At 43.2% G+C, this 15807-nt stretch overlaps 1 protein-coding gene across 2 annotated transcripts in view; it reads right to left on the bottom strand.

Annotated features, from left to right (window-relative positions):
- The window catches only part of LOC143788284 (vitellogenin-1-like), a 112326-nt gene that overhangs the window by 15404 nt on the left and 81115 nt on the right, over positions 1–15807 (bottom strand). For both annotated transcript variants that reach the window (XM_077277825.1, XM_077277826.1), the window contains 6 exons: positions 14554–14686; positions 10960–11149; positions 8506–8603; positions 7231–7325; positions 5643–5802; positions 4935–5093 (listed from right to left, as the gene is read on the bottom strand). In XM_077277825.1, the coding sequence (XP_077133940.1) occupies positions 4935–5093; positions 5643–5802; positions 7231–7325; positions 8506–8603; positions 10960–11149; positions 14554–14686 (835 nt within the window). The remainder of the gene's footprint in view (positions 1–4934; positions 5094–5642; positions 5803–7230; positions 7326–8505; positions 8604–10959; positions 11150–14553; positions 14687–15807) is intronic.

The raw sequence follows: 15807 nt of genomic DNA, 5'->3' as shown, positions 1-15807 counted from the left end.
GAATGAACCTCCGAGATGACTCTATTGGTCCACTCATCCGGCACAAACAATCTACCAGGCGGACAACGATCAGGCCGATCCGCCTGAAACTCTTGTAAAGCACGTCGCAGGTCTGGGAAGACAGCAGACAATATCACCCCATCCTTAAGTATACCCGTAGGTTTAGAATCACCAGGGGAATCAGGTTCAAAACTCCTAGAAAGGGCATCCGCCTTCACATTCTTAGTACCTGGCAGATACGAAACCACAAAATTAAACCGGGAGAAAAACAACGACCAGCGCGCCTGTCTAGGATTCAGACGTCTGGCCGACTCAAGATAAATCAAATTTTTGTGATCAGTCAAGACCACCACCTGATGTTTAGCACCCTCAAGCCAATGACGCCACTCCTCGAATGCCCACTTCATCGCCAAAAGCTCCCGATTACCGACGTCATAATTTCGCTCGGCGGGCGAAAATTTTCGAGAAAAGAACGCACAAGGTCTCATCACTGAACAATCTGAACTTTTCTGCGACAAAACCGCCCCCGCTCCGATCTCGGAAGCATCAACTTCCACCTGAAAAGGAAGAGAAACATCAGGCTGGCACAACACCGGAGCAGAAGAAAAACGGCGCTTAAGCTCCCGAAAGGCCTCCACAGCAGCAGGAGACCAATCTGCAACATCAGCACCCTTTTTAGTCAAATCAGTCAAAGGCCTGACAACGCTAGAAAAACCAGTTATGAATCGACGATAAAAGTTAGCAAAGCCCAAAAATTTCTGAAGGCCCTTAAGAGAAGTCGGTTGCGTCCAGTCACAAATAGCCCGAACCTTCACAGGATCCATCTCAATAGAAGAGGGGGAAAAAATGTACCCCAAAAAAGAAATCTTCTGAACCCCAAAAACACACTTTGAACCTTTAACAAACAGAGAATTGGTCCGCAAAACCTGAAAAACCCTCCTAACTTGTTGAACATGAGATTCCCAGTCATCCGAAAAAATCAAGATATCGTCCAAATACACAATCATAAATTTATCCAGATATTCACGGAAAATATTGTGCATAAAAGACTGAAAGACCGAAGGGGCATTTGACAGACCAAAAGGCATCACCAAATACTCAAAATGGCCCTCGGGCGTATTAAATGCGGTTTTCCACTCATCCCCCTGCTTAATTCGCACCAAATTATACGCACCGCGAAGATCAATCTTAGAGAACCACTTCACCCCCTCAATGCGAGCAAATAAATCTGTCAGCAATGGCAAAGGATACTGATACTTGACTGTGATCTTATTCAAGAGTCTATAATCAATACAAGGTCTCAAAGAACCATCGCTTTTAGCTACGAAAAAGAACCCCGCTCCAAGAGGAGACGAAGAAGGACGAATATGTCCCTTTTCCAAGGACTCCCTAATATACTCTCGCATGGCAGCATGTTCAGGTACAGACAGATTGAATAGACGACCCTTAGGAAATTTACTGCCAGGGATCAAATCTATGGCGCAATCGCAATCTCTGTGAGGAGGAAGAGAATTAAGAGTAGATTCCTCAAAAACCTCACGATAATCAGACAAAAACTCAGGAATTTCAGAGGGAATGGATGAAGCAATGGAGACCAAAGATGTGTCCCCATGATTTCCCTGACATCCCCAGCTTAGTACAGACATTGTTTTCCAGTCAAGGACTGGGTTATGAGTTTGCAACCATGGCAATCCCAGCACCAACACATCATGTAGATTATACAGTACAAGGAAGCGAATCACCTCTTGATGGTCTGGAGTCATACGCATAGTCACTTGTGTCCAGTATTGTGGTTTGTTACTAGCCAATGGTGTAGAATCAATACCCTTTAAAGGTATAGGAACTTCCAGAGGCTCTAGATCAAACCCACAGCGCCTGGCAAAGGACCAATCCATAAGACTCAAAGCGGCGCCAGAATCCACATACGCATCCGCAACAATAGAAGATAACGAACAAATTAGAGTTACAGACAAAATAAACTTGGACTGCAAAGTGGCAATAGCAGAGGATTTAGCAACTTTCTTTGTTCGTTTAGAGCATGCTGATATAACATGAGTAGAATTTCCACAATAGAAGCACAAATGATTTTTGCGCCTATAAATCTGTCGTTCGCTTCTGGACAGAAAGCTATCACATTGCATACTCTGTGGTGCCTCTTCAGAAGACACCACCAACTGGTGCACAGGTTTGCGTTCCCGTAAACGCCGATCAATCTGAATTGCCATTGTCATGGACTCATTCAGACCAGTAGGCGCAGGAAACCCCACCATGACGTCTTTTACAGCATCAGAGAGACCTTCTCTGAAAATTGCCGCCAGAGCGCACTCATTCCACTGAGTAAGCACAGACCATTTTCGAAATTTTTGGCAATATATTTCGGCTTCATCTTGCCCCTGAGAGAGGGCTATTAGGGCTTTCTCAGCCTGAATCTCCAAATTTGGTTCCTCATAAAGCAACCCCAAAGCCAGAAAAAAACGCATCCACATTGAGCAACGCAGGATCCCCTGGTGCCAATGAAAATGCCCAATTTTGGGGGTCACCCCGCAGTAAATAAATAACAATTTTTACTTGCTGGGCAGGATCTCCAGCAGAATGAGATCTCAGCGAAAGAAACAATTTACAATTGTATTTAAAATTTAGAAAACAAGATCGATCTCCAGAAAAAAACTCCGGTATAGGAATTTTAGGTTCAGACCGAGGAGCATGTAACAAAAAATCTTGTATATTCTGAACTTTAGAGGCAAGAATATTCAAATTGGTAGCCAGACTCTGGGGATCCATATTTCAACAGATAAAGTCTGAGCCATTCAGGGGTTAAGAGGAGAGGAAAACAGGAGACTGCAATTAGAGCTGGAGTGCAACTTCAGAGGAAGGAAAAAAAAAAAAAAAAAAAAAGGTTTCACACAGTTCCTTTTCTCTCCTGCTTCAGCCTATAGATTAAACATTTCGGCTGGCCATACTGTTATGGTTTCCAATGGCAAGGAAACATCAGAAGCATAGAATAAACGGACAAGCTCTCGGGTGATGGAAACTAGAGCTGACCGCGATGCTAAACCTACACACCACACTAGAAGTAGCCAGGGGGCATTCCTGCGTTGTCTCTAGATGCCGCGCGCCAGCCGGAGAACTAACTACCCCTGGTAGAAGAAAACACAGTCCTGGCTTGCCTCCAGAGAATGTCCCCACAGGAGATAGCAGCCCCCCACATATAATAACGGTGAGAGCAGATGAAAAGACACATGTAGTATGAAAGCAGATTTAGCACAGAGAGGCCCGCTAACTAAATAGCAGAAAGATACAACAGAGGACTTCGCGGTCAGCTGCAAAACCCTTCAAAACACCATCCTGAAATTACCTTAACTCATGTGACAACTTATGCCACTGGAGTGGTAATTTCAGCCCAACAAGAGCTTCCAGCTGCAGAGATTCACATAAGTGCAAACTGGACAAAACATACAAAAATAGACTTAAGGACTAAAGTGTCCAACTTAGCTGAGCAGAAAACTGGGAGCAGGAACATGCAACAGAATCACTCTGGATACTTTGATGGCCAGCATTAGAATGACTGAGGAGCAAGGTTAAATAGGATACACCCACATCCTGATAGGAACAGGTGAACTGAGAAGGCAAAGCTTGCAGGACACCAGTACCACAAGAGACCACCGGGGGAGCCCACGAACCGAATCACAACAAGTTTCTCCCTTACGGTAACCCTTTCAAAAATGGTCAAAGAGGCCTCTATGTTGTCACCTGAGGTCATTTTTGGCAGGGTTCTCCTCATCGCCTTCTGGATAGAAAAATCATCAGCTGACCTTGGAGCCGGAGCTGTCAACTTCCCAGGAACAGCCTCTGTGAGGAGTTTCATCTGCAGTGTAAGCACCTACAGTTGCTGCTGATGCTGCTGCTGTTGGGCTTGCTACTGCTGCTGTTGCTGGCCTTAAACCAGATGCTTGATCAGCTCCTTCATGTGGTCTGACGTTGTTTCCTGGCTTATAGCTGCCTTTACTCAAGACATTCAGTACTTCTGTAGCAATCACATGTGTTCCCTGGGAATGCTGCTTGCACTTCTAACACCAAATGTGGTAATGCTACTCACTTGCGTGTGTAGTGAGGTGTCACAGGAACTGTTTCTATTCAAATGTCCAGGCTGGTTTATTGGAGCTTCATAAACTAGGAACAAGGAAAGGAACTAAACTGCCTTTCAGTGCAGGCTACATAAAGCAAACAGTTCCAGCAATGGCACTTTAGAAATAGTTTGGGATACACAAGCTGGATAGCATCCTGTATACCGGCTCAGGCTGGAGACATCACACAGGAGGTCTTCTTACCGTTACACACAAACCATGTGTGATACAAACAGCTCCCATTTTACAATGTGAACCACACCCAGGGATGGAGGATGTGGACAGCCAGACATGCCCATCTCTCCGGATACCCGTAATCCTAGCCTGGATGCACAAACAAACCTCTTACTACTATGTGCACTACAGAATTACTCCAGGTTTACATCACAGAGGACAACCACCTCTGTGATACATACCTCCCAACTATCTGTCCGGCAGCCACCTTACACAATGTTATGGAGGCAGTGTGTATCTGTGTTGTGGAGGTGCTGTGTATTTGTTATGGAGGCACTCTATATCTGTGTAATGGAGGCACTGTATATCTGTTATGGAGGCACTGCAGCTCTCAGTGACTCGGTGCAGTGGTTGGCTGTACCATGTGTACATGAATGGCTTCTTCTGACAGTTCTGGGACAAGCTCTTTATGGGGTACTGTGTTAGCTATGATGGGGGCTGGGGCAGCTCTTTGAGATTTATATCCACCAGGAAGGCTAAGTGATGTCAGCTCTGAAGCTAGCGGAGCTGTGAATGCAGCCATCTACTACAGGCGTTCTATGTTATACAGTAATGGTGACATTGCGCACTCTGTACCTCTAGGAAGGCAGTGAAACGCGACAGTAATTGGCATTGTTGTTGCTGGATGACATCCTTCCACACATTTTAATACCGGCTCCACCGAATAACAAGTTGACTGACGTTCCTCGATCCGCTCATTTTCCAACATAATATATTGCTGGCCGAGTGCACAACCTGCGAGACAATAAAATATGAGCGCGGGGGATAAATATGAAATGTTATCCATGTTTTATGGATGGGATCAGGTTTGACATTTTTGTTATTTCCCCTCTCTACATAATTATTATTTCTGGTGGATTTTACCTACTCATGACATTTATAAGGAGGATTCGTGTACGTGGTCAGAGCACGTGAATCTACCCGCACGTATGCTGCAGTGCTAGAAAATATTCCTATGCCAACGGCATAAGTAACTGCTATGACAGGCGACTCGATGATGCCAGAGAGGTCGATGGTGCCAGGGCCCAGAGCAATAAACGCAGTGCGGCATTTTTAAGATGTGGAAACCAAAACTGGATCCCATATGCTAGATGTGGCCTTACCAGTGATTTATAAAGGGGTAATAATACGTTGGGATCGCGAGATTTTATCTCTCTTTTTATACACCCTAAAATCTTCTTTGCTTTTGCGGCTGCTGCTTGACATTGAGTGCTGCTGCTCAGTCATATAGTGATATATAATGTTGTTCTATGTACAATGAACCTCTCTGATGGTCAGTCTTACTTGATCCACATGTGTTCCCTGGCACGGTCCATGAATGAACCAGACCGTTACAGCTCCGGGCTGTTTCACGGTTCGGCTTTTGGAAATCATTCATCTTACAGTGGTCGGCATTCCCACAAAGGCCACAAGTCCTGCCGTGCATCAGCGGCGAAATCTGCACCTAAAACAGGATCGAATTATAAGGAACACAATTACAAACATCCGGCGCTATTGTGATGTATCCCTAATATCGGTCAGCTAGTTTTCACTTTTGATCTATGAATAAGATTCTCTCATTGTTGCAGAGAAACGGCCAACAAGCAGCTGTTGACTGATCTCATGTCCTCCATATAATCTCATGCCCTCCATATGATCTCCTGCCCTCCATATGATCTCCTGCCCTCCATACGATCTCATGCCCTCCATACGATCTCATGCCCTCCATATGATCTCATGTCCTCCATATGATCTCCTGCCCTCCATATGATCTCCTGCCCTCCATACGATCTCATGCCCTCCATACGATCTCATGTCCTCCATATGATCTCATGCCCTCCATATGATCTCATGCCCTCCATACGATCTCCTGCCCTCCATATGATCTCCTGCCCTCCATATGATCTCCTGCCCTCCATATGATCTCATGACCTCCATATGATCTCATGTCCTCCATATGATCTCCTGCCCTCCATATGATCTCATGTCCTCCATAAGATCTCATGTCCTCCATATGATCTCATGTCCTCCATATGATCTCCTGCCCTCCATATGATCTCATGACCTCCATATGATCTCATGTCCTCCATATGATCTCCTGCCCTCCATATGATCTCATGTCCTCCATACGATCTCATGTCCTCCATACGATCTCATGTCCTCCATATGATCTCCTGCCCTCCATATGATCTCATGCCCTCCATACGATCTCTAGCCCTCCATATGATCTCATGTCCTCCATATAATCTCATGCCCTCCATATGATCTCCTGCCCTCCATATGATCTCATGACCTCCATAAGATCTCATGACCTCCATATGATCTCCTGCCCTCCATATGATCTCATGTCCTCCATACGATCTCATGTCCTCCATACGATCTCATGTCCTCCATATGATCTCATGCCCTCCATATGATCTCATGCCTTCCATATGATCTCCTGCCCTCCATATGATCTCATGCCCTCCATATGATCTCATGACCTCCATATGATCTCATGACCTCCATATGATCTCATGTCCTCCATATGATCTCCTGCCCTCCATATGATCTCATGCCCTCCATATGATCTCTAGCCCTCCATATGATCTCATGTCCTCCATATAATCTCATGCCCTCCATATGATCTCCTGCCCTCCATATGATCTCATGACCTCCATATGATCTCATGTCCTCCATACGATCTCATGTCCTCCATATGATCTCATGTCCTCCATATGATCTCATGACCTCCATGCATCTCCACTTATATAAGATCGGTTAGTATTTAACAGAGCAACAAAGTAAAAAATAAAAAATAACGACCTGATACAAAGTTGCGAAGACTGCAGTCACTGGCTACAGAAAGTCATGTCCTGAACCTATCCGGCCACTGGATTTCGGTGTTACTTACTTTGGCTGTTTGTCCATTGAATGCCACCAGCTCCACGCCGTTCTTCGGTGCTTTTACGGTCACGGTTGTTGCGTTCTTGTGAATTCTGATACAATCTGAAACATGTACGATTTCTGTTATACTGAGGTTGGTTCCAACGAAAGCTCACATTCCTCATCCTTTAGTGAATGTGTGCACGATCAGGGTGGACCCGACCGTAGCGATCAGTCCGATCACCAAATAACGTGTTGTGACCGTGACATGGATGCCAAATGAGGCAAATGGAAATGTCGCTAGATTTATGGATTATCCGCTGTATTCACAGTTTCATTATATTTGTCCCCCAAATGATCCCAAGAACAGCGCTCTGAGACCCCACTGATTGCAATATATTGTCAGCAAGGCAGAGGTCAGGAGGCAGAAGTGCTCAGCTCCTACATGAACGCGAGCATAGGGCCGTGCACCGGCTCATATCTTGGCAATGGTGGCGGCAAATTAACGTTACAGCTTGTGCTATTCAGTTTTTAAGGGCTGATTCCATAAAAATAGAGATGAGCAAATTAATTTGGAGAACCCTGGTCCGATGGCCAAGTCAGAAGTCAGAAGAACCTCGCGAATCATCTGCTAGAATCCCCGATGCTTTTTCTGATTTGTAAACCCTACGTGACGCCATCATTGTGGTGTGAGACAGGTGACATAATCAGAAGAGGTGCTGGGGATGCCGGCAGGTAGGAGGCGGTTGGCCGGACTTTCATCCAGTGGCCATAGACCCTGATGTGGTGGCTGGACCTGACTCCTATGAATTAACTTGCTCATCTCTCATTTCACCTATCCATTGGTTGTTGAGATCCACCCCGATCCCGAGCACAGGGGACTCAAAGCCCCCGTGGGAGTGGAGTGGTAGTGAGCATGTGTGACCACTGCTCCATTCACAATCTATAGTGGTACGTGTTGCACATGCTCACTCTACCGGAGGCTTAGGGTGGTCCACCCATGTGGCAAAGAAAACGCTTACTGCACACTCGATGCACCTGTGCGACAGCCCTGTACAGTGTCTGACGCTGGCAGTGTGGCAGTAATGTAAGTCCGCGTCCTCGGGATTCAGCCACTCTTCCATTTCGAGAATTCACAGAAGAGAAAAGTTACCAGTGAGAGACACAATGAATGTTTGATGAGATGAAATGGCCGTGTCACTGTGATGGTCCTCCACTCGTCACACTTTTATGCCGCCTTTGTGTGCAGCGCCGTCGGGGCTAGGCGTTGAGTTCTGCTATCGTGACCCCGGCATGAATGTACCTTGTTCATTTGTATACGTGTCATTCTTTAATAGCAGCCACATTCCGTTCAGCAAAACGCGGAATTCTTCAGGAGGGTCGGAATAGATTATAATATCACTGAGAAAAGATACAAACCAAAGCATTAGCCGCAGAGAAAAGCAGATTCATCCACCGATGTAAAGGGGGCTACTCTTCATACTCCGGGGTCTAAGGGAAAAGCACAAACCCTGAGCGATGAGGAACCCAACCAGGAGCGATACATTCGCTGCCATAATCGGAGAGAACAAAGGTTCTGAAGTTTAATCACGTTAGTCTCAATGATTTTTCATTACATTCGCTGCTAATCAAAAATACTCCAAAGCCTCCAGGTGCCCTGAAAAGACGTGTACAACACTATTCTTTATTCCTTACCCACTGATCCTCTTCCCGGCTGCGCTGTCACACACTATCTGTACAGTTTCGTCAGTGTATTATGGCTTTATCCCTATCTCTACAGCCATGAGCTGTGACGTCCTCTTACTATCCAGATTCACCATACATTGGCTGCTGAATTCCCTGCCTCAGCTTTTATAGTGGCTATGATAGTCCCTTCTGATTGGCTGTTGTCCATGTGATGTGATAGCTGCAAGGAATTATGAGGAGGCCCGCCCGGCCATGTCTGAGGTTACAGGAGCCTTCTCTGGCTGATACAAAATGGTGAGGGCCAATTTAGGCGATTCATTCACAAAAGTTTTCAAATTTGTCAGGATCAGTGAATTTCTAAAAATTCAACACAAATTTACATCAAATGGATTTGATCTTTTCTAGCAATAATTTATGTGACCTTTTTTAAAGGGAATCTGTCAGCAGGTTTTCACACGCCAGAAGACAAGTCCAGCAATACGTCTACATGGTCAGTCCGATCCTCCATTACTGAGAAATCAGGGTTTTCATTCATATGTAAATGAGGCTGAGGAGCTATATTAGATCTGAAGCCTCTGTCAGCCCAGATCTATTCCCTGCCCAGCGCCGCCTCTTCCTTCTTTATTGACAGCCTCTATGCTGGGATGTCAGGAAAAAGAGCAGGAGGAGGCCGGGTCGGATGAGGAACAGAGCTGGGTGACAGAGGCTTCAGATCTACCATAGATCTTTAGCATTATTTGCATATGAATTCAAACACTGAATTCTCCGTACCAGAACAAAGGACTGGCCATGTAAACTTATTGCTGGACTTGTCTGTGAAACAGCTACATGTGCATGTAAATAGTTTGGGGGGTTAAATTCTGCTATTAACTCCCTTTAATTCTCATTTGATGCTTTGATATTTTCTTTTTCTCTGTCAGTGTAGCCGTGTCAGAGCTTGTTTTATAGGAACAGTTGTATTTTTAAATGTAACCGTTTTGGTGTATGTGTACTTTATCATTGAATTTGAAAAAAATTGCAGCTCCAGTTTTTCGTTTTTAGAATGTTTTTGTTTTGTGTTTTTTTTACCGTGTTTTTATAGTTTGTGCTGCACTTTTATTAGCATTATTAAAAAGCACATATAATTTATTGGTTATTTTTTGTCAACAGTTTTTTGCTACCTCATCTGAGATCATCATGATATAAGGGCAGAGACCCTGATTCCAGTGTTGTGTCATTTAATTTACTGGGTGCAGTAGTTGTGACATAAGCAGAGTTTTTAGATATGGCAGAGCTGAGAAAGTTAACCCCGTTGACACCACAGCTACTCTTCACATACCACTGGCACACCAGAGCTGACCCCGCCCACACCAGAGATGACCCTGCCCAGACCACAGCTGACCCCTCTACACCACAGCTGATCCCCCTACCTCACAGCAGACACTGCCCACACCGCATCTGACTCTACTCACCCCACATCTGACTCCGTCCACACCATAGCTGACTCCACCCACACCACAGTTGACCCCGCGCCACATCACAACTGATCCCCCCACACCACAGCTGACCACAGGCACACCACAGCTGACCCTGCCCATACCACATCTGACCCCAGCCCACCAGGCTCTTTATGAATATTGTCTATTGACAGTGAGCTGCTTATAGCAGGAGGGGGCATGATTGGACTAGGGCTCACGTGCCCTATAGTCCAGGCAGTGATAATTTCCTGCTGCTAAATCCTTCATTGTAAGTAAACAGCACACGGCATAATAAATGACACATCTCTGAAATCTGTGTCTCAGTTCCTACCTCGTGCTGTCCTCAGATAACATTGAAAAACCTGCTGACAGATTCCTTTTGAAATGTGTATTACAGCTCAGCTCCTATGGAAGTGAATGTGATCTGAGCTGCAGTACCGCGTATAGGTATGTGGTAATGCTCTAAGGGTTAAAACAGCTTTGAAGTGTCTGCTGATATCTGCACACAGACCCCTGATAATGAAGGGGGTAACGCAGGTTACAAAGTATCGTTCTACAGCGTGGATGGTCAGAATAACCTTTTCTGGCCACCCTTGTTCATCAGGAGAACTTACTAGGAGCCCAGCTTGACATTCATTTCAAAGTTGGGAAATCCTTGACCAGTTTTTTTCATGGCGATCAGGAATCTTAATTGATCGGTGCAGTCCTGCGCGATCACCGTGTAGCAATGTGAAGGGGACACCGAGCAGCCCAGGGTTCTCCCATCAAAGGTCACAATTTCCTTCAGATCCACGTCACATTCAGCTGCAAAACATAAAGAGAAGCATAAAATAATGAAAACACAAGATGAGCGAAAGTATGAGGACACGAGACATGGCAGTGTGTGATCAATGGTGGGCCAACGTCTGCAGCCTTCACCCATCCTGAGAATGTCGGGCTGCAGCCCCGGGAACAGCGGGGGATTCTTTGCACATCCTTTGTGCATTCTCACCGGTCACTAGTGAGGATTGAGTTCATTTGGGCTCAATTCAGACCAGTGAAGTTCTTGCCTAACAAGGTCAACCAGTAAGTTATTCATTTGTCAGTCTTCACCTCTTCCAAATTACTGTCACAAAGATGGAGGCACAACAAGATTTAATTGAATGGATAACCTCAACTCAAGAGAACAAACAGGAATGGAATCCGCAGATGGGGCCGATATTTGCAGACGGGGGCAATATCCGCAGACGGGGGCAATATCTGCAGACGGGGGCAATATCCGCAGACACAGCGGTGTCTAAAAATGGGATGATACCTGCAGATGGGACGGTATATGCAAACGGGGCAATATCTGCATACTGATGTGGTATGCGCAGACGGGGCAATATCCACAGACGGGGCAGTATATGCAGACGGGGCGGTATATGCAGACGGGGCGGTATATGCAGACGGGGCGGTATATGCAGACGGGGCGGTATATGCAGACGGGGCGGTATATGCAGACGGGGCGGTATATGCAGACGGGGCGGTATATGCAGACGGGGCGGTATATGCAGATGGGGCGGTATATGCAGACGGGGCGGTATATGCAGACGGGGCGGTATATGCAGACGGGGCGGTCTTGCGAGTATCTATAGAGCTGGTAAGTCAGCGGATTCTAGACAGATCATCTTTGTATCTTTTCTTTCGTTCTGTAAATTCCGGGTGACGTTTTCTGAGCCCTCCATGTTATATCTCATCTCAGCATAAATATCTTACAGAGTCCTAGAATCTTCTCTCCTGCTCGGACGCCTGCGCTGATCTGCTGTCGTGTCATTAGGTGGCAGTAGAAGCAAATGGAGAAAATCCCTCCGACTTCACCTCTATAAACATTCTGCTTTCATCATTCGCTCGCTCAGTATCTGATGATAGAAGGCTGCAGTTCTCAGCGAGACGTACGGGACGGACTCTTATTTAGCCCAACATTTAACCCTTCGTGATCCATTAGCCGCTGCGTCTCATGGTCTTGTCTTTCTTTATTTAGATGGGAGAAGTACACGTGTTCCTCATGTTTGTATCCGACCTCTAATAATACATTGGCACTGTGTGGCGCTATTATCTACGCCCGACATGGCTGCATTATTGTTATTTGCACTGAACTTATTAAAGTGCTGCACAATGTTTCATGGATCGGCATATTCCACTGTATATACCATCACCTGCTGGAGTGAGTGTCTTCCATTATGTGCAACTTTTTTTTAAAAAAAGTTGCAATTCATAAATCTGGCTTATCCTTCATTGCGCACCCAAACCAGTCTCTGATTCTTACTTCTTAAAATTGTGAGAACCGTGTAAAATAGCAAAAAAAAAAAAAAGGGTTTTTTTTGGGTAGGGGGAAACAAGATATAACAAAATTTGAGGCTTTTTGACTCCAAGAAACTGATGTAAAAACTTGTTACTTTTTTTCACTCTATGTTTGTTACTGAGGCAGCATTACACAAGCTATGACTTCAGAAAAATAACTTTATTCTACAAATTAAGCCAAGTTATGCATTTCCTTGTATTTTTCAAGATCTCTACTTGCTGACATACAGTAGGAACCTTCCTAATTGACTTCCAGTAGATAAAATATGTCCTGTCATATGGCGGACGCATGGCTCTGATATCTGTAATTGTATCGAGCAGTGTATCTGTGCATCCATCACTCAGACCAAATTGTATCCACTTAAAGTAAACAATAAAAGTTATTAAAGTAAACAATAAAGGTTATTTTGAATTACAGCAAGCACAGATCCTGAACTTGAATTTTAATTATGACTTTCAAAATGGGCAGCGGGTCACCATGGGTCCTGCTTCACCTGATTTTGGGGGAGCCTGCCGTCAGCTACAGCTGCAGGGGAAATAGTGTACTGCATTGCGCATTGTGGTCCTTTGGAATAATGTCTGGCAATGAAATAGTAATGTCAGCATGAGTCTGAGGAAACGGGACTCCTCTTTATGAAGGGAGCACATGGACATGAGTTGTATAAGACAATCCCTTTAAGGGTATGTTCTCACAACACTTAAAGCCTGACTTGTGTTTTCCTCTGCAGAAATCTGAGTTTAACCCTTGAGTTTCTGCAATGGGATTTGCAGATCTGCAGTAGGATGTTCCCCATTTTCATTTAAAAACACTTTATTAACGAGTCCTGAGGTCACCGTCACACAGAACTTTTTGGAAAGTTTTTTAGAGTGAATCTTCTTTAAAATTCTCACTAAAAAAAATGCTTCAAAAACTCTTGAAAACTCATTTTTATGTCTATGAGAAATCCATATTTATAGGAGAAAACTTTTTGGGGTTTTTCTTTTTTTTCTTAAAAAGTTTTAAAAACTGTCTTGGTGACAATCGAAAAGTGCACATCACTTCTGTGAAACGGATCCTGGTGGAATCTGCTCCAAACTCGGCGCTGCGCAATCAAATGGCTGCAAAAAACACTTGTGGAAAATAAAAAACTCTTCCATTCTCTACTAAAGCTCTTCCAAGAAGACCTTCGCATGTTTCAACATCATTGATGCTTAGATCTGCTTCATACCCGTTGGTGAAGATCGGTATCATTCAGAAAAGTGAGAAAAATCGTCACTTCCACTGGTAAAATAATGCGGATACATTGATAGATAAGTATTCCCATACCGTAGAAAACCTGGCGCATTCCAGGTGCTTATTGCTCTTAGTTGTAACTATGACTAAGGGCGCAATTAGCGCCAGAAATGTATCAGGGTTTCTACAGTATGGGAATAGTTATTTATTAATGTATCCAAAATAAAGATTCATTACTTTACCAGTGGAAGTGCTGATTTTTCTCATATTTCTTCATAAATTTTTTCTCAATCAAACACCCCATAAAGAGTTTCTCGAAGCCGTTTCTACTTCTAAAATTTGTGGTTTATGAACATCTGATAAAACTTGATGTGAACACAGCCCAGGGCTGATTTGGGATCTGCCTGGTTATTCCCTTGTTTTGGAGTGTTACTTTTTTGTTATTATTTGGATTCTTTACTTCTAAAGTCCTCACATTAAACAACATATTTCACCTTTATGGCTCATATCTGGAGCCTCACTTTTACGATTCTGTCCTTTATTTGAGTAGTTTTCGTCATTTGACAATAAATTCCTGCGCACAGCAGTTTTCGGACCCCCTGACTGCTCGTCACCGTCCACGAGTTTACACCAGATTTTATGATTTAATATTATAAAGATAAGCATGTCCTACCTTCATGGGTGCCGCCGACCATCGATGAGACTTTAGGAAGATTTGTGAGTTCAATTAGACGAAGGTGTCCGAGCCGGTGAGTGCCAAGCGAGAGGTCCCACGGGACGGGCACGGCCTGTCTATAAAATGTCCACTGCAAGAACGGGAGGACATCGTTATTAGGTTATAACTCATAGAAATATCTCATTGTTTCAGAAATTCTGGTCATGTGATGGTCCGGTGACGGAGAGCGCTCTGCATCCTATAGGGGCCAAAAGAAGACAGGAACTCCATGTCTATTATCTATCTATCTATCTATCTATCTATCTATCTATCTATCTATCTATCTATCTATATCTATCTATTATCTATCTATCTATATCTCTATCTATCTATCTATCTATCTATTATCTATCTATCTATTATCTATCATCCATCTATCTATTATCTATCTATTATCTATCTATTATCTATCATCTATTATCTATCTATCTATCTATGTATTATCTATCTATCTATTATCTATCTATCTATCTATCTATCTATCTATTATATATATCTATTATCTATCTATTATCTATCTATATCTATTATTTATCTATTATCTATTATCTATCTATTATCTATCTATCTATCTAGTATCTATCTATTCTTTATCTATCTATTATCTATCATCTATCTATTATCTATCTATCGATCTATCTATAATCTATCTATCTATTATCTATCTATTATCTATCTATTATCTATCTATCTATCTATCTATCTATCTATCTATTTTCTATCTATTATCTATCTATCTATTATCTATCTATCTATCTATCTATCTATCTATTATCTATCTATCTATTATCTATATATCTATCTATTTTCTATCTTATCTATCTATTATCTATCTATCTATCTATCTATCTATCTATCATCCATCTATCTATATCTATCTATCTATTATCTATCTATCTATATCTCTATCTATCTATCTATCTATTATCTATCTATCTATCTATTATCTATCATCCATCTATCTATTATCTATCTATTATCTATCTATTATCTATCATCTATTATCTATCTATCTATCTATCTATGTATTATCTATCTATCTATTATCTATCTATCTATTATCTATCTATCTATCTATCTATCTATCTATTATATATATCTATTATCTATCTATCTATATCTATTATCTATCTATTATCTATTATCTATCTATTATCTATCTATCTATCTATCTATCTATCTATTATCTATCTATTCTTTATCTATCTATTA

The sequence above is a fragment of the Ranitomeya variabilis genome, chromosome 8 (assembly GCF_051348905.1).
Source record: "Ranitomeya variabilis isolate aRanVar5 chromosome 8, aRanVar5.hap1, whole genome shotgun sequence".
Taxonomy (NCBI): Eukaryota; Metazoa; Chordata; class Amphibia; order Anura; family Dendrobatidae; genus Ranitomeya; species Ranitomeya variabilis.
This window is presented reverse-complemented; position numbering and strand designations above follow the sequence as displayed.